Source organism: Phyllopteryx taeniolatus, chromosome 13 (genome assembly GCF_024500385.1).
Source record: "Phyllopteryx taeniolatus isolate TA_2022b chromosome 13, UOR_Ptae_1.2, whole genome shotgun sequence".
Classification (NCBI taxonomy): Eukaryota; Metazoa; Chordata; class Actinopteri; order Syngnathiformes; family Syngnathidae; genus Phyllopteryx; species Phyllopteryx taeniolatus.
Genome location: NC_084514.1, coordinates 16,342,739 through 16,363,933, shown reverse-complemented (window position 1 = coordinate 16,363,933; position 21,195 = coordinate 16,342,739). Strand labels below are relative to the sequence as shown.

Below are 21,195 nucleotides of genomic sequence, written 5' to 3'. Positions count from 1 at the left end.
GTTATCCTCTTTATTCACCTGCTAGATGTGAGACAATCAGTGAAGACAACTCACACATGCAGGAGCGTCTTCACTTCATCAGCAGTACCTTTGGAGAACTCACTGTCCTGAGAGGGAGACATTTAGGTGAGAACAGCAGCCGTGAGATTACCAGTGTTAATTTTGACATACAATTTTGATTTAGTTCTAGTCAGTCTTTCGACAAAAATTATATTTACTTTTAGTCATGACTTTGTCATCTAAATTGTCTAGTTGTAGTTGGCGAAAAACCATAAGATTATAGTCATGGAATGTACAGTCAATTAAATTGATTTTTCAAAAGATAATTTTAATAATATTCTACTGTCAGTTCATACAGACAGTTTAAACATACAAAAAGTTTTTTTTTTTTTTTTATAAACTGCAAATTGTCCTTTTAAAGCACAGTGTTAATATTGACACTGCATAATGTTACAGTGATTCACATTTTTAAATACAGCTTCAAAGTATTCAACCCCTGTCATGTTTTTGATGAACACTTAGGCTTAGTACACTTTAATGTTGGTCATGGTAGTACTTGGAGAGCCAAGTATTTTTTGAGGTGGTACTTGGTGTAAAATCTTTGGCACCACTGACTTAATGAAATGAAACCCCTATGACGTTGTTAAGGAACATTAAGCTATGACTATGCAATTTACACAAAAACACAGCTCTAACTTATTTGGACCAAACATTTATTTACCTGTAAAACTGTAAAATCAGCAGTGCCATCAGTACATTCAGGTGCATAAGATATTATTCCATCAGGCCAGCTCTGTCTGAATCAGTGAAACTGTAGTATTAAAAAGAAAAAAATATAAGTTCTAGTCTCTGACACTGTGACACAAACATGCCCTGTGTAGATCCACAAAGTGATTTATCAGAGCCTACGTTGAAAACAAACGCAAACGGCGCAGGGTTAGAAAAACAGTGGGAAAGTCACTGGACTAGCAGATTTTTATATGCTAAATGATTGATAAGTATTCTTTTTAGTTACTTAACATGCTCAACGGTTTGTGAATTTCAGGATGACTGGACTGTAAATGTCTCTTCAAGTTGGTCGTGTTTCTTGAACATGCGTTCCCAGGCATTAACCAGCCCTACATTCTAGCTCAAACTGGCTACTTAACTTCCTTACCTTATTTCTAATTACTTCTCTTGTCATTCCTCCCACCTCTTCAAACAAAATTATTTCTGAATGGATCTTGTCTTTGGTAGACATTTCTGTCTCATTTGTATTAAATGTTAATACATTGTGACATTGGCCCAGTCCCCAGAAATGCAGTTTTATGTCGTTTTTTGTTTTGTTTGGGCAGATAAAAAAGTCGTTGACTATGATGGAACATTTTTTGTCAACAAAATTAACACTGGAGATTTTTCTTCCAAATGCTGACTGTTCATTAATTGTGCATGGTAATATTACAGGAGAGAGCGAGAGTCTTGGCCGGAACGTTTATAATGGGTTTGAGGTGAATTCAGGTGACTTTGCAGTAATTTATGAGTGGTCACTGCGCTGGAACAAGAAAATGGGAAAGTTCTTCACCAGCCAGGAGAAAGGAAAAATTGAGAACTGCAAAAAGCAGGCAAGTACAGAGAGACATTTTTATTCTTGTAGTGCTGCCATGTACCAAGTTCACATGGGGTTTGGCATTTGTTCAGTGTGTCGTCTAACTCAGTCGTAGTTCCTTGTCAGCACTCCACTGGTTACAATAGTCAAAAGTCAAAACCATTGATTTGGCGAGCAGCAAGAAGGCCAATGGACAAATTCGTTGTTTGCTGTCTTCGTTTTGCCAATCTCAGTTTAGTTATTTATCACTACTTTGTCTTTTATAAGATCCAATTTGACAGGAGGAGGAGAAAGGACAAATCAGTACATTTCTTGTCACGTCTTTATCCTCTTCGATCCTTGACGGAATTATTGGTCAGTGGTGTCAGGATATGGGAAGCTTAAAGTCTCTGGGTTCAATATTCATACAGTGTAAATACAAGCCCCAATTCCAATGTAGTTGGGATGTTGTGTAAAACAAATAAAAACAGACTACAATGATTTCCGTATCCTTTTCAACATATTTTCAGTTGCATGGACAAACAAGACAAGTTATTTAATGTTCAAACTGATAATCCTTTTTTTTGTTGTTGTTGTTTTTTTTTTTCAAATATACACTCATTTTGATTTTGATGCCTGTAACGTGCCCCAAAGCTGCTGGAACAGGGATATGTTTACAACTGTGTTAGATCACTTTTCTTTTTAACAACACTCAATAAGCATTTGGGAACTGAGGACACTAATTGTTGAAGCTTTGTAGGTGGAATTATTTTCCATTCTTGCTTGATGTATAACTTCAGTTGCTAACAGTCTGGGGTCCCCGTTTTGATATTTTGCTCTTCATAATGCTCCCCACATTTTCAATGGGAGACTGGTCTGGACTGCTGACAGGCCAGTCTAGCACTCTTTTACTACAAAGCCACACTGTTGTAACACGTGCAGAATGTGGCTCGGCATTGTCTTGCTGAAATAAGCAGTGACGTCCCTGAAAAAGAAGTTCCTTGGATGGCAGCAGATGTCGCTCCAAAACCTGTATGTATCTTTCAGAATTATTGGTGCCTTCACAGATGTACAAGTTTAGAAATATAAATAATACATGTCCACACAGGACGTTGTATCTGAACCGGAAATTAATTAGTACGTCACTGCCCATGGTCACTTCAGAATGTAGGCAGGTTAAAAGTATATTATTATTGATAAATATTTGCAATAGAAAAGATAATCTTTATTCATCCCACAATGGGGAAATTTGCATCATTTCAGCAGCAATTGTGGCTATAGGAAATATAAATATGTAATATGAATGCAAGAGAAGTACAAGTACATGGGACCAACCCAACAACTAACCCAAAATTAGTCTTCATACATAAACTATCCAATTAAATATATCAGCAATGTTATGTTTGTTTGCAAAACAGAGTGCTGAATTTTAATTTTGATGTTTGATTAATGTGATTTAATCAGCTTAAGACTCTAATAGACAGAATTGCCAAAGGCGAATTAATACATAAACACAGATATTTTTGATGGCATGTCGAAATCTCATACATCAGTATTTTGATTCAGTCTGCAACTGCCTCCGCCATTACAAAGTTGACGCAATAAAAACATTCAAATCACAAATATTGAAGGCATATTTTATTAACAATTATGATTAGGACTGTCCTACAGTAATGTGCTTGACAACATTTGAAAATATGGATATTCATAAAAATTTGGGCAAATTGCTCTGGAAGTGAATTTTTATAGGTTGGCAGTTCTGTCTACCCATGACACTCACCTGTTTCCAATTAACCTGTTCACCTGTGGAATGTTCCAAAAAGGTGTTTTTTGAGCATTCCTCCACTTTCCTAATCTTTTGTTGCCCCTGTCCCAGCTTTTTTGGAACGTGTTGCAGGCATCAAATTCAAAATGAGAGAATATTTGCAACAACAATAAAAAAAAAAAAAAACAATATTCATCAGTTTGAACATTAAATATCTTGTCTTTGAAGTGAATTCAAATGAATATAGGTTGAAAAGGATTAGCAAATTATTGTGTTCTGTTTTTATTTACTTTTACACAACGTCCCAACTTAATTAGATGTGGGTTTTGTACGTTTTTATTTTTCGTAGGCTTACCAGTTGCAATTTTCAAATGGTTCTTCTGGCTGTCATTTTTAGGGATGGCACACTTACCTTAAACATTTTTATTTTTGGGAATCTCAATAGTGGTTAAATAATGTATTTGATACCTTACAAAAGTAAATGTTGTTGAGTAAGCTTGACATTGAACCCTCTGAAGATCCATGCGGCAGAAAATGAGTTCAACTCCCTCCTGCGACTTGAGCACCCAAACCTGGTGCACTTCAGGGCACTGAACTCCAGTGAGAAGGAAGACTCCCTCGTGGTGGACCTGCTGGTTGAGCATGTGCCCGGCATCAACTTGAACCAAAGCCTCCTCAATCACACCCCCATCCCTCTGGACAAACTCTGCCATTATACTGCCCAGCTGCTCGCTGCACTCGACTACCTGCACTCAAACTCTGTGGTCCACAAACATTTGGGGACCTCCAGTGTGCTGTTGGACTCTGAAGGGAACGTTCGATTGACTGATTACAGCTTATCCAAGAGATTCTCTGATATCTGTAAAGAAGATATTTTCGAGCAGGCGCATGTGCGTTTCTCTGAGGCCACTGCAATGCCCACCAAGACTGGCAAAAAGGGGGATGTGTGGAACTTGGGACTGATGCTGCTGGCTCTAAGTCAAGGCAAGGAGGTGAAAGAGTATCCCGTGACAGTGCCCTCCAACCTGCCTGCTGACTTCAAAGACTTCCTCCATAAGTACGTATGGATTCATAGCAAGAAATACACACTCACCAGGCATTTATTTTTGGTACACCTGTTCATTCTAATAAGATCAAGGAGCTCATAACAAAAATCTCCATTTACAAATAATGATTGGAGAGGTGTTACTTTAACAATATGTTGTTGTATTGTGGTTGTAGTTTGCGATGGTATATAACTGCACTCCACAATTTGTAATATTGATGTTAAAATCCTTTGTTTAATGAAGCTTTCTTGTGAGATTTATTGTAGAAAGTGAGTTTGTTGAGAATTAAGTGTAGATGTTTGAGTTTGTGGTCAAAATTTGGGTCATTCAGTCAATGCCACTATACTCCAGATTGTTGCGGCTCAATGCTCAAAATTGGTGATGCACAATGTGGCTTCATAGGTGCGTCTGCCTGAATGATGTTGATCGATGGACAACCCAGCAACTCTTGGACCACAACTTCCTTAAGCCTCCGTCACCTAAAAACCAGCCTCAGTTCCAGGATAGTAGCCCAGAAGGTGACTATATGAATCTGATAAGGACATACACTTAGCAGCCGCATTAGGTACACCTGGACAAAATAAAAAATCTGCCTTTGCAAAGATGGTAATACCAAGCTTTCATGTCACTGTCAGAAAGGTATTCATTTAACATTATCATTGATTGCTATTTAATAAAGAATTAAACCTACTTTATGTTGTAGCAGTATGTGTGATGTTGAGACGATGAAACAAATCTCATCCTTTTTACTCTTTTCTCAGTGCTTGCTGTGGACTTTGCATCATCAGTAATCCCACGTAGCCATATTCTTAATGCTCCATTCAGTCCAGGAGTGCAAAGACAATTTTCTCGCTACTTCAATGAGTTTGAGGAACTTCATCTTTTGGGGAAAGGGGCCTTTGGTGCCGTGATTAAGGTATTGTCTTTCACCGTAATTTCTCGTGTATAATGTGCATTTTTCCCCCGCAAAAAATCTTCAAAAGTCAGTCACAGCAAAGGGTCTGAATACTTATGGCTGTGTGATATTTCAGTTTTTCCATTCTAATAAATCTGCAAAAATTTCAACAATTCTGTTTTTTTCTGTCAATATGGGGTGCTGTGTGTACATAAACGAGGAAAAAAAATGGACTTAAAGGATGTTAGCAAATGGCTGCAATATAACAAAGAGTGAAAAATGTAAAGGGATCTGAATACTTTCCGTACCCACTGTAATGCATATAAATACATCAATGGATAGAAAGTCATGGGTGCGCATTATATATAGGAAGAAGAGTTTTGGGGGTGTGCATTATACTCGTGCATTATAAACAAGAAATTACAGTAACACAAATGAAATGATGTCACGAGCATGTGTGTATTATTCATCCCTTTCCTCTCATGTTTAGGTTCAGAATAATCTTGATGGTTGCTACTATGCTGTGAAGCGCATCCAAGTCAACCCTGCCAGCAAGCAATTCAGACGCATCAAAGGCGAAGTGACGCTGCTGTCGCGTCTCAACCATGAGAACATTGTGCGCTACTACAATGCGTGGATCGAGAGGAGTGAAGTGCCATCCACGGGGGTGCTGAGCCACACCGATAGCTCAGAGCCTCAGAGCACTGCTGACAAGCCGCCTCCGGTCCAGAAACCTCTGCCGCAGCTCAATGAGCTGGGCCTTGCTGACAATGTGGAGGACATTGCACCACCTCCAGCCCTGTCTAGCTCAGTGGAATGGTCCACGTCTATTGAAAGGTCTTCCAGTGCTAAATGTGGTCGAAACCAGTCAAGTGATGAAGACGACGACGATGAGGAGGATGATGTGTTCGGCGCCTCTTTTTTGTGAGTTAATTTTTAAATGTGATGACACAAATTCATCACAAATCCCTGAAGTTGATTTTTTTCTGCCATCTAGGCCATCAGCTGACTCCATCAGCGATGTCATCTTTGACAATGGCGACGATAGCACAGATGAGATGTCGCAGGTTTGAATGTTTCTTGCCATCACTTTGTCTCTTGTGTTGTTGTCAATTCAATACAACAAATGCTTGGCTTGCCCCTCTGCAGGGTGAGCCAAGCAAAAGGCCATTGAGTGAAACATCGGAAAGTGCAGACTCTGATCGACCTTTTGTCATAGTGCATTGCTTGTACATACAAGTAAGCATCCACCCAATGCACCACAAGTACCACTAGATGTCGCTCTCCAACTTGTAAGCCATGTGATTTTGCCGGCTGTGCAGATGGAATACTGTGAAAAAAGCACTTTGCGTGACACAATCGACCAAGGTCTGCATCAGGACCAAAATCGTCTCTGGAGGCTCTTCAGGGAAATCCTAGACGGTCTTTCTTACATCCATGAACAGGTTTTATTGCATGCTTTTAAATTGTCAAGAACAGATCTATTTTTCATACGTTTTGATGCTTCAGTTTCTATTGATCAAAGAATCACATTTATCTTCCTCTTTCTAAGGGGATGATTCACAGGGACCTGAAGCCTGTCAACATCTTCCTTGACTCCCAAGATCATGTTAAAATTGGTGATTTTGGCCTGGCTACGGACCATCCGGCCACTGTGGTAATTGCTCATCTGTAAAACACATTACATTATCATTCTTAACTGCTTTTTTTGCAACTACACTCACCAGTAACTTCATTAGTTATACCAATAGATCTTCACCTGTTCATTTTTTTATTTATAGTCATCAGTTGTAAAGGACAAATTCAGCTACTTGTTTTTGTTGCACTGAACGCACACCACCATTCTGGGAGATGGCATAGTAATGGTGTGTGTAAATGGTGACTGTGAGGCACTGAGTTTTTGTGCCTTGCTCAAGGGCACTTCACCAGTAGTCAGGGAGCAGACTACCCTTTCTCCAACATCTAGTTGCAATTTCGTTTGCCCGGAATGGGATTTGAACAGTTATCGACTGGTTCCAAAGCCTCGGTCCTTATAGATGAGCTACTGCTGCCCCTCTGGGATCCAGCTGGATCAAAAAAAAAAAAAAAAAAAAAAAATCTGAATTTGTTTTTCCAACTTAGTACTATACTAGTATGTATCTAAATATTGTCACCAAAACATAGAAATACCTTTTCAGTACTGTACAATGTAGTTTCAAATCCCACCCTTGCACTGTATCTCATCAGTTTGTGCAGGTTAACCAAATGAGATGGCTAGCATATTAAAGTGTTCTCTCTCCCAGGCTGCAGGTAAATTTGAAGTGGAAGAGAGTGGTTCTGCAGCACTGCAAAAACTGGAGCCAACAGGTGCAAAGACTGAAAATATCTGTTTTTCTTTTTCACTGTTTTATGTAGTCTCACACGTTTTCTTATGCGCCACTATCAACTGTAGGAAACCTGACTGGCATGGTTGGTACAGCCCTCTATGTTAGTCCAGAAGTTCAAGGAAATACCAAAGCTATGTACAATCAAGTAAGATTTTGTATTTTTTAGTTGATTTTCAATGGCAAACCATTTAGTTTTTGGGTACGTCAAATTTCATGAAAATGTAGCTTGCCCTGTGCTATTTTGTCTGTAATCAGTAGTTTGCCACACAATGTACATATCTTTTTGTCATTTCTCAGAAAGTTGATTTGTTCAGCCTTGGTATCATCCTTTTCGAGATGTCTTACCGGCCGATGATCACTGGGGCAGAGCGAATTTCTGTCCTGAGCCAACTCCGTGCAGTATGTGCACAACCGATTTCATCATGGGAAGAGGTTTGGGCCATGTTACTTAACTCATCTCCTTTCTTCCTGCAGGAGGCCATTCACTTCCCTGATGACTACGATAGATATGAACAAGGAACGCAGGTGAAGAATGATTTGACACAGCATTAGAATTGAATATCGCTGGCGTCAGGCAGAAACTTTGCGTCTCCAAAACCATTACTTTTCAGGAAACCAAAACAAAAACCAGCAATACTATTGTTGAGCCAATAGTATGGCCTCATCAAACAGAACAAGCCATTTTAAACAGTTAAGATTAGTCAATAATTTGTAAAAATAACATGTCCACGAGGGAACTAACCAATAGTATGGATTCCTGAAAAAATATGAAATTGACCAAATTTGGCCATACAAGGTTTCAACCCAACGCCAGTGATGTTTCCTCTCTGTGATCCCTCTCTCTTCCAGTGTTAACACAGATTGATGTATTCCGCTTGTATTACCTTTATTAGGTGTTATTTATTTATCTTGTAACTTTACCATGTGTTTTGCACTTTGTATATGATGCGCAATTGTGCATATTTATTGTACGTCTGTCATTAGGTTGTATGTTCTGTGTTGTGGCTGCAGGATGGGCTAATGGGCCAGAACAAATTTCGCACTGCGTGGGTCAATAAGTTAATGTTGAATCTTGTGTTTGTCATGTCAGAGGAAGGTGATAGAGTGGCTTCTGAAGCATGACCCTGTACTGCGGCCCACTGCTCAGGAGCTGCTCAAGAGTGAACTGCTGCCTCCACCCCAGATGGAGGAGTCCGAGCTGCATGAAGTGTTACAGCACACAATGGCCAATATCAACTGCAAAGCTTACCGCAGCATGGTGGGACAGTTGTTTGCTCAGATTAATTCACCAGTTATGGATTTCACCTACGATATAGACCTTCATAAGGTAGGACGTTGACTTGCTAAGTAATTTTTGAAAGTTTAAAAATTTAGGGCACAAAAATAAGTTGTAATGAATGACTTTTCAATCTTAAACCGTTCCCCCACTCTGCCTGTAGATGTCACTGTGTCCTAGTGATTTACAGCATCAAACCCACTCATCAGGTGGCCTGCAAAGGCGTGTTAATGCTTGTTCCAAGTCTTCTGATCCTAAACAGGGGCTGTTTGCTTTGTCCCCCTCCAGGGCAGCTTCAACCTCAGCAGCGCCAGATTGCAGCAGTATGTGTATGAGACAATCACCAGGATTTTCAAGAAGCACAGTGAGTGTGGAAGGCTTGCTTTCAGCATTTGTGCATGTGGGAAGCTGACGTTCCTCTGCAAACCTCTGCGATTCAGACATCTGCTCCACTGATTGCCACATGAACAATAAATGCACTGTTTTGAAGAGAAGGATGCGACGCAGGTGCCTGTGTTGTACTGTATTTGTGCAAACTACTGATTATCTCCAGCTGCACGTTTCATTTATGCTCTTTTTGTGTCTCCTCACATGCATCACTTCTTTCAAGATGAGTCATGTTATCTTTATGCATATGCTTACAACCATGTGTGGTGTTTGTCATCAGGTGCAGTGCGCCTGCAGACACCGCTGCTGCTTCCCAAACACAGGAAGCTCTGTGAAGGCAGCGAGCCGGCCTGTTTCATGGACCACAGTGGTATGCTGGTGACGCTGCCCTACAGCCTTCGTGTGAGCACATTACACTTTGCACAACACATATGGTGCTGGATGTGCATGTCCACACTAGAAAGGGAACTCTAGTTATTCAAATATTTTCCATCATGCTGACTCACACAAACAACTAGAACTTACCTTTAGGAAACCCTGTGGACTAAATGGTTGATTGATTACTGCAAAGTATCCACCAACATCATTCAGTATGTGAATGCATCCAACAACTCAGTTGTCATTTTATTGTAGATGGCGTTTGCAAGATATGTCGCCCGAAACAACATAACGCATCTAAAGAGGTAAAGTTTTAACCCAGGGAGTTTTGTTGTTGTCAGTCATTTTCAGGAATTTATTTCAGTAAACATTTGTTTCGCGATGTGACACCAACCGCCAGTGCATCCTTGGCATACGACTTTTGAGGTTAGGAACGACATGCATTAAACTAGTTTGCACAATGGTGTAAAAATATGTTGTAATGGACAACAGGAAGGCACGGTCAGTTATTGCTATACTTACTGGTTTTCATTTGATTTATGGCCTAGATGTATCTACAAAATCCTAATCAAAAGTGATGAGGAGATCCAAAAAGCCACGGTTTTACTATGCCAAGTTCCCTCCAGATATTTATTTACACACATCAAGTTTATTTGTATAGCCCTTAATCACAAAAGAGTCTCAAAGGGCTTCACAGGCCTACAGTTGACAAAGATCGACAACATCCCTTGATCTAACCCCCCCCCCCCCCCCCCCCAACTGGGCAAGGAACAAGCTCAAAACCTTGTTTGGGGAAAAAAAAGAAGAAACCTTGAGAAGGGACCGCATATGGAGGGATCCCTTTCAGGATGATCAGGCTGCAATGGATGCAGAGTGGGCAGCATTTACCACATAGTATGGTGCTGTGCAATGTTAAGACGGGATAAGAGTCCATTTAAAGAGATGAAGCGCTGTAGGTAGATATCTCCAAGAAAGTGGTTCTGCCTTAGAACCCAGTTGGTCGCTGCCGAATCCATACAGCAAAAGCCTCAGATTCAGTAATCTCCACCTCCCCCTCTCTGAGCAGGAGAGGAGGGAGAAGTGAAAGGAGAAACTGCAGTAAAACAGCACTTGTACTTTTACTAAATGCCAAAGTGTAAAAATAAGTCTTAAGTAGAAATTCAAACATTTCTACTGATGTGTAGCGGCTCTAATATCCACGGGAAGGGAATTCCAGAGTACTGGAGCCCGAATAGAAAATGCTCTAGAGCCTACGTACTTCTTTCTGGCTCTCACCAAATCCCCAAAAGACCAGCCTGTTGGGAATATAGATTTTGGGACGGAATATACAGTATCACTAAGTCGGCGAGATAGCAGGGTGCCTAGCCATGTAGTCACCCAGTTTTACCAACACACATACAAATATTTGCTGTAATTACAAATGTACTGCTGCGTAGCATAGGGGGGTGATAGACAACAGCACGTTTCAACATACAAATTAGGGTTACATCATTGCTGTAAGAACAGAACTCCATCATGAACCAAGGGCCATCATTAAAACTGATAATGAAAGACAACAGGAGAAGGATAATCTATAATTGTTCATTCATTTGGTTTGATTTACAATCATTCGTCATTCAGTAATTGTGTTGATTAAAAACAAGCACGTATTAATGTGTTCTTCTTTCCGAAGGTACAGCATTGATCGCGTCTTTCGGCCCAGGAAGCTGGATCGCGCTCACCCAAGGGAGCTTCTCGAGTGTGCCTTTGACATCATCACATCCATCACCAACAGCCTGCTCCCAGATGCCGAGACCATTTACACCATCTCTGAAATAGTCCAGGAATTCCCTGCACTTCAGGTTTCTCCCCTTATACAGTATTCGAAATAACTCAAGTGTTAGTTTGTGCTGCCCTGCCTTGCTTCACATCTAGACAGAACACACTGTTGACTGGTTCGATGCGTCCTTGTTCCTTTCCAAAGGATGCCGTCATCTCAAACTGCGTTGTTTGTTTTCGTTCCCCCCTAAACGTCCCACTCGCATGCCTAACATACCAATCTGTGAGGAAGTCTGACAGATTTACACCATGTTTATTATATACACCCTAAATCAGTTTGGCGCAGCCTACTCCACTTCCTCCCCTCCCTCCCTGCAAAATCCATTTCCTGTCCACACTTCCCAGTGCTGCCAGTTCTGACCGGCACGTCTCTTGAACCCATTCAACCCAGATTCATCCACTGCAGTGGTCCTCCAGGCCACCCAACTCAGTGTGAAAGCTTTTAAATAATCTATGAGTTGGAATGATATGAAAGAGAGGAGGACTGGTCAGGACAGGATTGTCATAAATCTGTTTGTGTTTCTGCATTTAGCTGTTGTAGTTGGTGCCCAAAAAGAGTACAGGTATAAGACAACACAGGCTTTGTTAGAGGTGCTCTCCCAGTCGCAGTTCAAAACAGATCTTCCTCCAATTTTCCAGGGATTACCGGTATTTCTCTCTGTTAGAACAACCCTATTCATTTAGGTACTACCAAACACTTTATTACATTTTTTATTCACTCATGTCACTTAGCACCTGTGATCACCTATCTTGGTTTGTATAGCCATTAAATAAATCTGTCTGTGTCACTGTCATATAGCACATTTATTTGTTTTAGATATTTACTTCAAGATACAGTATCTGTGCTTTGTATTTTGCTGTCATGCCCTGGCTCTGATTTGTTTGTGTTACCAGTGTGTGATTACCAAACCTTTTTTGCATCCAGCCCTGTTTTCTTTTATTATTAGTATTATTTTTTTCATAAATATGACACTCTTTGAGCAGACAACACTTGCTGGAGTCACTTCATCTTTGTTTGGAAATGCAAATATTTCCCCCCCCCCTTCTTCAGGAGAGGAATTACAACATTTACCTGAACCATACGAGTTTGCTGAAGGCCATCCTGCTTCACAGCGGAATCCCAGAGGACAAACTGAACCAGGCCTCCAACATACTATGTGATGCCATGGTCAGTAACTGTCGCACATGTATCACAGATGTTGTTCACATGGTCTGTCTGTAGCAGGTTATGCCTTTGTGTTAAATCTAGTGTCCTGTTCTGGATTTTTCCCTAGAGTGAAAAGCTGACCAAACGTGAAGTAGAAGCAAAGTTCTGCAACTTTTCATTGTCGACAAACAGTGTAAGTGTCCACCAGGTGTTTGAATCATCCGGGTAAATAATCCCACAGCATCTTGCTCCCGCATAACTGCTGAGCGTTGCCTCCTCTCTTGTGTCCAGTTGCAGGTGTTGTACAAGTACATAGAACAGAAGGGAACTCTGAAAGAAGTGGCACCATTGCTGTCTTCACTCACCAAGCAGAAGACGGCTGTCATGCAGCTGGCCAAGCAGGCCCTCAAGGACCTGGAGGAGGTCACGGTGCTGCTTCAGAGACTTGGAGTGAAACTGCCAGTAAGGATGTGTCTTGCAAATGGATCAGCTATATACAGCGCATATAAAAAGTCTACACACCCCTGTTCAAATGCCAGGTTTTTGTGATATGAGAACATGAGAACAAGATGAATAATTTAATAACGTTTTTCACCATTTATGTGCTCTATAACCTGTTTAACTCAATGGCAAAAAATAACCTTTTCCAAAGGGGAAGTAAAAATTGAGACTTTGCACACACTCTTATAACTGGGGATGTTCATAATTAATCACTTTCAAACATGTTAATGGGAGTCAGCACACACCTGACACCATTTAACGTACCTTTATTAATCCCAAATAAAGTTCAGTTGTGTTGGTAGGTTTTTCCTGATGTTTTTTGCTTTCTAGTGAAAGCTTGAATGTTTTGTGCAAGCACTGACTATTTGGAACTGTTCATAATTCTCTCCACCTTGACGAATACCACAGTTCCATCTGAAAAAAAAAACAGCCAAACCTTGATGCTGCTACCACTGTGCTTCACTTTAGGTTTGGTGTTTTCGTAGTGATGAGCAGTGTTGTTTGTGCCAACTATACTTTTCGGACACAGCCACATTGTGCAACCACATTATCTTCGTTTATTTTTGCTTCCCCTATCGAGAAAATGTCAGTTTTTTCATTTTCAATTGTACTGGTCTTAGGTGACATAAAAGGTGGAAAAACTGTAAAAATGATTCATGTGTGTCTCATGTTGTCATACAGTGGAACCTGGATAAAACAGACCCCGATAACAGATATCGGATAAAACGGACCGTCGGGACTGAACAGTGTGTCCAAAAATATTTTCCATTTGCTGTTGACGTTCTGTTTGTTCCAGAATAGCAGCTGTTGTTTATTGGCGCTTTGGTGCAATGCAGACAGAGAATGGGACTAACGTATTACCGTATCACACACGTACAATATAATTAGATCCAGTTCCAAAAGAGGTGCCTAGGTGACGGCCATGTTGATTGTGGGGCAATGACGTGTGATGATGGTTAGATCTATTGTCTAATTTACATAGAGCAGAGAGAGCGTGGCATGGCTGGCTTTAAAATCTGGAACATGCGATTCTTGGTACCGTAAGTACAGTTTTTTTAAATGTATTAATTTTTATTTTTTGCAAGCCGTGCGCCTTTGGCAATGGATTTGGAACTAAGAAGCACACTAATTCCTCGTGCCTCCTGAAACCGAGACGCCAATGATGAGTACTGTACGTCTACAATTTCACCATGACCAAGCACACCGGCGTGACAAGTTTGGATAAAATGTGGAACCTTTAGGCCACGAAAAAACATACAAAACAATAATTTTGTACTGTACTGTAATATGGGTGCATATGGCCTCAAAAAAAGTACTCCAATATAACGCACAGTCGACTATATCGGCCCCCCCGCACCTATTAGTCCATTCTATTGCGGTGCTACTGTATCACAAACATCTGGCATTTGAACAGGTGTGTGTAGACTTTTTATATACACTATGTTCCTGACCCCATTTAATGGAGCTTTGGTCTCTACAGGTGGTAGTCAATTTAGGTTTAGTGTACAAGGTGCAGCACCACTCTGGGATCATCTTCCAGTTTGTGGCCTTCATCAGGAAGCGCAAACGGACTGTACCAGATATACTGGCCGCTGGAGGACGCTACGACCACCTGGTAGTGTGGAATCCTGCACAATCCACATTTCCACAATAAATATATGTACCTTAAATGATAAGATCATTCTAGTAATACCTGAAAGTTCTGCACTACCATTTTAAACCTGGATAACATGGATTTCCATATGAACATTTATCTGACCTTCATTCATTTGATTAGTGATGCAGGTTATCTTGATAAAGATTGCCGTCTGTATTGCTAGATCCTGGAATTTCGTGGGCCCGCAACCACTGTGCCAGTGCCCTCTGCAGTAGGTGCCAGCGTGGCGTTGGACAAAGTCTGTGCTGTGGTGGCTAGCATGGAGGAGCCAGTGAGAGACACACACACGCGCGTGCACCAAAATCTGATGTCTAATTACAGTATATTGGAGTGGCAAACCGAGATTAGTATTTAATGCTTCCTTATTGCAGCGTTTGGGTGACATGCTTAGGAGCAAGTTAATAACTATAATCACTGGGATTCTATTGTTAGTAACTATTTGATAATGGTGTTAGGTTTAGAGTCTGATCATTTTCCCAGAAGAATAGAAGTGGAAATGATATGAATGAATGAATTGCTTATCTTATTCAGCAATAGTAACACCTCTGAAAATAGTGCATATATAATACAAATTACATGTATAATATAATAGTATAATGCAGTGCTGTGGAAACGTCTCTGTGAAGGGATGTTTTTTTTATTAATATTGTGGAGCTTGGCTTCAATACGACTTGTTTTAGAAGGGCCTGTGTCACAACTGTCTTTGGTTCTCACGACAGAGGTGCTGAAAAGCAGCCCTCCATTTCAATGTTTTACTAATGGTGTGTGCTTGCCGTGTTAACTGACATAACTAAGCCTCAATGTTGTTTTTGTAACACTGTCATTGTCTTTGCTCTTTCTCTCAGCCATCAGTAAGCTCTTGTGATGTCCTTGTGGTCCCAGTTGGACATTCGTCTATGTCCAGAGCCATCAGTGTTGTCCAGAAGCTGTGGAGCAATGGTGTGTCTGCAGATATTGCCTATGATGTCTCACAGGTTTGCATCAATGCAATGGTTACATTTCCTCTTAATTGTGACGGTTTTCATAAATGAAGGGCATATACCCAAACTGTTTTTGTTCCTATTAACTGTACTATTCAACAAATATTTCTGATGACAGCCCATAGTGAATGTCCTTGTTCTTGCAAATATCGAATCAGTAAATCTTGTGGAAGCAAGTCAATGCATTTGGGCATGTAGTCCATTGACATGTAACTTAAGAGGCTATGATAAGTGTTGAACTGAAGCCAAACTTTGTGATAAGCTTTCAAGTCAGAGCCTTAGCTTGGCAATTGTAAACATAATGATAAGGTTTCACTGCTATTTGGGAAGAATTATCCCCCTTTTTCTTGCTGATAGGAATGAGCAGGAACAATGTTATACAACTGTCAGCACTTAATGGAGTCAGTTTTTCAAAGACAGAAAATGTCACAGAATTTTGCAAGTCAGTAAGTCATAAATATGATAGACATGAGTAGGGGTGTCCCGATCCGATCTTTGAAATTGGTCAGCAGCAAAGAAATGAAAATCGGATTGGATCTAAAATCTCTCTCCGCAGAGTCCGCAGAGTCCACATGATCACAACAGGTTGCTAAAGTGCAAATATAGTACAAAGGAATAAGAGTGAATGTTGCTTGCTTAAAGTCGTTTATTGACACTCAACTATAAGTTCACTGTAAAACTAAACATAAAAAAGAATTACACCCATTGAATGTTCAAACACATCACAGACTTTGTTCTTCGTTCACAAAAATTGCTAGCTCAAAGATAACACACATCCATCCGTCCAGTTTCTGTACCGCTTATCCTCAGGTCGTGGGCATGCTGGAGCCTATACCAGCTATTTTCGGGCGAGAGGCGGGGTACACCCTGAACTGGTCACCAGCCAATCGCAGGGCACGTAGAAACAAACAACCACTCACATTCGCACCTACGGGCAATTTAGAGTCTTCAATCCAACTACCACGCATGTTTTGGGATGTGGGAGGAAACTGGAGTACCAGGAGAAAACCCACGCAGGCACGGGGAGAACATGCAAACACCACACAGGCGAGGCCAGGATTTGAACCCTGGTCCTCAGAACTGTGAGGCAGATGTGCTAACCACACAATGAATGAAAAACAGCATTGACGAGCTAACAAAAATTAGCATTGAACTTGCGGCACTTATATCTCCCAAAATAATGAATATTGGTACGCAAACGCTGTATAAACACATACAAACGGGCATATATTCTTCAAACACTGTGAAAAATTAGTTATAGTAAACAATATTCGAATGTGACTTCTACTTTTTGTTACTGCGTGTATCTCATTGCGTGCACCAGACTACCCCTCAGCGGTCAAGAGCGATCTCAATGCACACAGAGACCGCTAAGCACCTCGAGCCTCACTAGTACATGATTTCTACTGGCGACGACATTGTCAATGAAACTAAACCCCTGTTGCATCAAGTTCAAAAGTGTGTTGCCGCACGTGGAGAAAGCAAATGCTGTTCCCACCATATACTGACAGGAAAAAATAAATGAATTTAACTTTATTTTGCACTTAATAGTGTAATTTCTGTTTATTTATTAAGGTTATTTTTCATGGCTTTCTATTTTTTTTATTTAATCTATTCAAATGTAGAATATGCTCATGTTTAAGTTAAGGAGTGGTTATGTTGCAATTTAAATGTTTTTATTGGTTTTATTGAAGTTATTTGTGAGGCTTTTCTAATCTAATTTTGATTTTATTCATTTTTAGTACATTTTTATTTTTAGCTATTTTATGTAAACCATTGGTTAATAATATATGGGTCAGTTTTTCTCATACCAACTGTTGCTGATTATCGTTCACTGTTTGAGTAATATCACTTGATCGAGCCTTTTCTAACATTCCATACGACAAAATAAGTAAAGTACGTATGATTATTTCTGATATCGGACCGATATCGGAATCGGCCAAAACTCAAGGCTGCATGCAATATCGGTATTGGAATGGATGTGGAAAAAGTTGTATGGGAAAACCATGAAAAATAACCTGAATAAATAAAAATACAAATGAACGTGCGGCGACACACTTTTGAACTTCTTGATGCAACTGGGGTTTAGATTGATTGACAATGTCGTGGTGGATAGGAATCATGTAATGAGGTTTGATGTGCTTAGCTGGCTCTGTGTGTGTCTGTGTAGTGTTACAGTGAACTTAAACTGGAGTGTCAATAAACGCCTTTAAGCAAGCAACATTCACTCTTAAGGCCTCTTTATACAGGTAGGTTTCTATAGGTTTTGCATGATCCCGATTAAAGGCCTCTTTATACTCCCACGGTCACACGGTCGAAAACACCCGCATTGCATCACGTGACCGACGAATTGGCCCCCCTGCGTCACTTGACGCGTGCGCGGCAAAAAATGTTGCTGCGCTTAGAACGCCGCGGACATCATCTCTTGTGATTGGTCCATTTTAGTCACATGCTGTGATGACGTACTCTGCGTTCCTCTCGGTTCCACATACCACCTACGCCGCCGCCTCCTTGATCGATTTTGCAGCATAATTAAACGTGTCATCTAGGTCCATTTGTTCTAGCAGACATTGTTCCACGGTCGCCATTGTTGTTGCTTTGTTCCTTGTTACGGAAAGGAAAGTAAAAACGGCTACCGGAAATGGCCAAACGATGCAGAGGAAACTCCGCCCTGTGGCGTCCTAACCAATACCAGCCGTAGCGTCACCCCTGACTTGGAGGAGAACTGCAGTACATTTTCAAAACTGCGCACGTGGGTTGCGCTCAACTATAAAGGCAAACTGCGTGCGGGATAGCCGCAGTGACGTCAGCGCGAGTATAAAGAAGCCTTTACTACTTGCTACTATGTTACCACCTTAACCTCTGCATGCTGTCCATGCGCTACTGGATAAAAGTGCTGGACCGGAACATGGAATGGACTGCTTATATAAGAGTGGTGAAATCGGAGATTTTAGATTTTTTTTTTTTTTTTTTTTGCTAGTCTTCAATCCACCTACCGCTCATGTTTTTGGGATGTGGGAGGAAACTGGAGTACCCTGAGGAAACCCACGCAGGCATGGGGAGAACATGCAAACTCCACACAGGCGGGGCCGGGATTTGAACCCCGGTCCTCAGAACTGTGAGGCAGATGTGCGAACCAGCTGGCCGCTGTGCCGCTCCATGCTTAAGTGAAGGAAACTTTTTATTACATAAAGGAAACAAGTAGTTGTACGTTAAGTGAAAAGTCTTATTTTCTCTTTTTTATTTGTAATTGTTATTTAACAAAGCAAAAATATATTTTATCCAAATAATCGATTGTTTGATAGAATTTTCAGCAGCATACTCGAGTACTAAAATATACGTTAGCTGAGACCCTACATTCAACTTCCCAGTTATATTCTATTTTTATTGTTTAATAAACCCCTTCCTTCAGGTCCTTGTGCGATTAACTTGCTAAAAATTGCTCCTCAAAATTAGAAAGTTGCTCCTCAAATGAAGAAATGATCGAAGGAAAAAAAATGCTGTGGTATGGCGCACGACTTTCTTCTATAGCTGTTCATAATTTAAATGAACTGTCCCAGGGTCTGACATTAACAGTGGCCCGGGGCCACTACACCGCTGTGTCGGGCCACCACCTACATATAGAGACTGGCCTGCTTGGGCCAGTGCAAATGTTTAAGTCGCTGAAGATTTTTGCCCGGATCGGAACGCCCCTACTTTTTAGGGCAGAATCATAAATAGTAAACATTGTAGATGATGAGATGGGCTTTACATTTTAGGGGCTTGCAAACTTTAGTGTGCAATAGTGTTGTCGCTATGTGATATTTTTCTCAGATTTAGAGCAAAAATGCTGTGATTGGGGAAAACAAAATTCTGATGCCTCTTTCACTTTCCTCTGGTATATGTGAGAAATCCAAGCACCTACATTCATGTACTGTGTACCCTGGCACAGCACAGTGCCCGTATTTTTTCTTCTCCACTTTCTTGTAATATTCTACTTCTAACAATGTTTGCTTTCCTGGTCCTTTGTACTGACATGGGATGTATGTGGCCAACCTCTGTGCCGCAAAGCCCCCAAAAGCAAATTGGGAAAGAGTTGGTTTCCGACTGCAAACAAGCAGCCCTGTGCTCTCTAATTGTCGATGGTGTTTGTGTGGTTTTAGCTGATTACGTGTGCGGCCCAGCGCCTGAATAAGTGGTGAGACGTTGAGAACAGCTTATTCAGATTAGGCTTTGGTTAGCCTCCTTCACATGCCAACGTCTTGCATTGACACTTGTATCATACTTCCACTATGCTTAAGCCAAGTTTGGCTTCAACAAGCAGAGGAGAGCATTTTTACATTATCTGTAACCTTTGGCTCATCTCGGGGGCTGTTGTAAGTTCAAGAAGTGGAAGTTTACAGCCAAGTGACGCTCACATTTTACACACAGTTGCAGAACACTGCAGTGTTTTTTCTGAACTAACAAATGAGCAACATGATGAGAATTAGGTAAAATATTTATCTTGGGAAAGGCATGATTCTATCAATATACACACACTGGTAGGAATAATTTGAGAACACAGTGAGTTACATGCTTGTCTCGTTCCAAAGCAAATTAAAAACAAGCAATTGTTATATGTTTTAGTCTCAGGAGACGTTGCTGGACCACTGCCGGGTGGCTGGCATCCCGTGCATGGCCATGTTATCTGACAAAGAGGGTAACTACGTGAAGGTAAGAGAGTATTACGGCTACCAAGAATCTGATTATACATTACATTGATTAAAGTATTAAGACACCTGTCATTTACACCTCATAATAATATAAATATGGAGTTGTTGTTCTTCTGGTAAGACTGCAAAATTTTAGAGTGTATCTGTGGAATTTCTTTCTACATACTGTACATCTACAAAATCGACAGTTTTTCTAGTTCAGGTGAACATGACTTGATGGAATTTACTTTGTACACTGGAGCAAAGCCACAGTCCTTACCCACAGTTACCACAAAAAGTTAAAGCATAGATTTGTCCAATGTTAAGATTCTGGGCCCCCTAAGTGGTCTTACACAACCAATGGTTGAGTAATTACTAATAAGTGTGTCTGAATACTTTTGTCCGTAAAGCATCTGTTCTTTAGTTTGTCAACACTTGGTTTTTCTTCCACTGGAGCACATCTTTAAGTCGTTTAATCAATCCTCAGGTCAAATCTTTTGAGAAGGACAGACAGTCTGAGAAAAGGGTTCCTGAGTTAGAAGTGGTAGACCACATCATTCAGAAATTTCGGACCAAATTCTTAGATGAAAGATGCATCAGGTAAAGTAATTCTCTTGCTTAAAGTTTTGCTCTGGTTTCTGGGAAGCTTGACACAAGTTGTGCTCCTTGCAGGGAAGTATCTGAAAGCATGGGCCAGAACCCCAAAGGCTCATCCCAGCTGAACACCACAGGTACTGTGCACACC

At 40.8% G+C, this 21,195-nt stretch overlaps 1 protein-coding gene across 2 annotated transcripts in view; it reads left to right on the top strand.

Annotated features, from left to right (window-relative positions):
• eif2ak4 (eukaryotic translation initiation factor 2 alpha kinase 4) overlaps positions 1-21,195 on the top strand; it is a 32,186-nt gene that overhangs the window by 6,815 nt on the left and 4,176 nt on the right. The window contains exons 8-35 of one of the 2 annotated variants that reach the window (XM_061795042.1): positions 26-126; positions 1,444-1,601; positions 3,848-4,386; positions 4,778-4,893; positions 5,137-5,291; positions 5,761-6,194; positions 6,268-6,337; positions 6,420-6,509; positions 6,593-6,715; positions 6,823-6,927; positions 7,553-7,616; positions 7,702-7,781; positions 7,934-8,035; positions 8,111-8,161; positions 8,727-8,963; positions 9,201-9,276; positions 9,580-9,701; positions 9,933-9,982; positions 11,350-11,518; positions 12,547-12,663; positions 12,770-12,835; positions 12,934-13,104; positions 14,624-14,758; positions 14,964-15,071; positions 15,646-15,774; positions 20,386-20,472; positions 20,938-21,050; positions 21,123-21,181. In XM_061795042.1, the coding sequence (XP_061651026.1) occupies positions 26-126; positions 1,444-1,601; positions 3,848-4,386; positions 4,778-4,893; positions 5,137-5,291; positions 5,761-6,194; positions 6,268-6,337; positions 6,420-6,509; positions 6,593-6,715; positions 6,823-6,927; positions 7,553-7,616; positions 7,702-7,781; positions 7,934-8,035; positions 8,111-8,161; positions 8,727-8,963; positions 9,201-9,276; positions 9,580-9,701; positions 9,933-9,982; positions 11,350-11,518; positions 12,547-12,663; positions 12,770-12,835; positions 12,934-13,104; positions 14,624-14,758; positions 14,964-15,071; positions 15,646-15,774; positions 20,386-20,472; positions 20,938-21,050; positions 21,123-21,181 (3,827 nt within the window). Of the gene's footprint in view, positions 1-25; positions 127-1,443; positions 1,602-3,847; positions 4,387-4,777; positions 4,894-5,136; positions 5,292-5,760; positions 6,195-6,267; positions 6,338-6,419; positions 6,510-6,592; positions 6,716-6,822; positions 6,928-7,552; positions 7,617-7,701; positions 7,782-7,933; positions 8,036-8,110; positions 8,162-8,726; positions 8,964-9,200; positions 9,277-9,579; positions 9,702-9,932; positions 9,983-11,349; positions 11,519-12,546; positions 12,664-12,769; positions 12,836-12,933; positions 13,105-14,623; positions 14,759-14,963; positions 15,072-15,645; positions 15,775-20,385; positions 20,473-20,937; positions 21,056-21,122; positions 21,182-21,195 lie in introns of those variants that run through there. The other variant, XM_061795043.1, reaches the window with a different exon arrangement.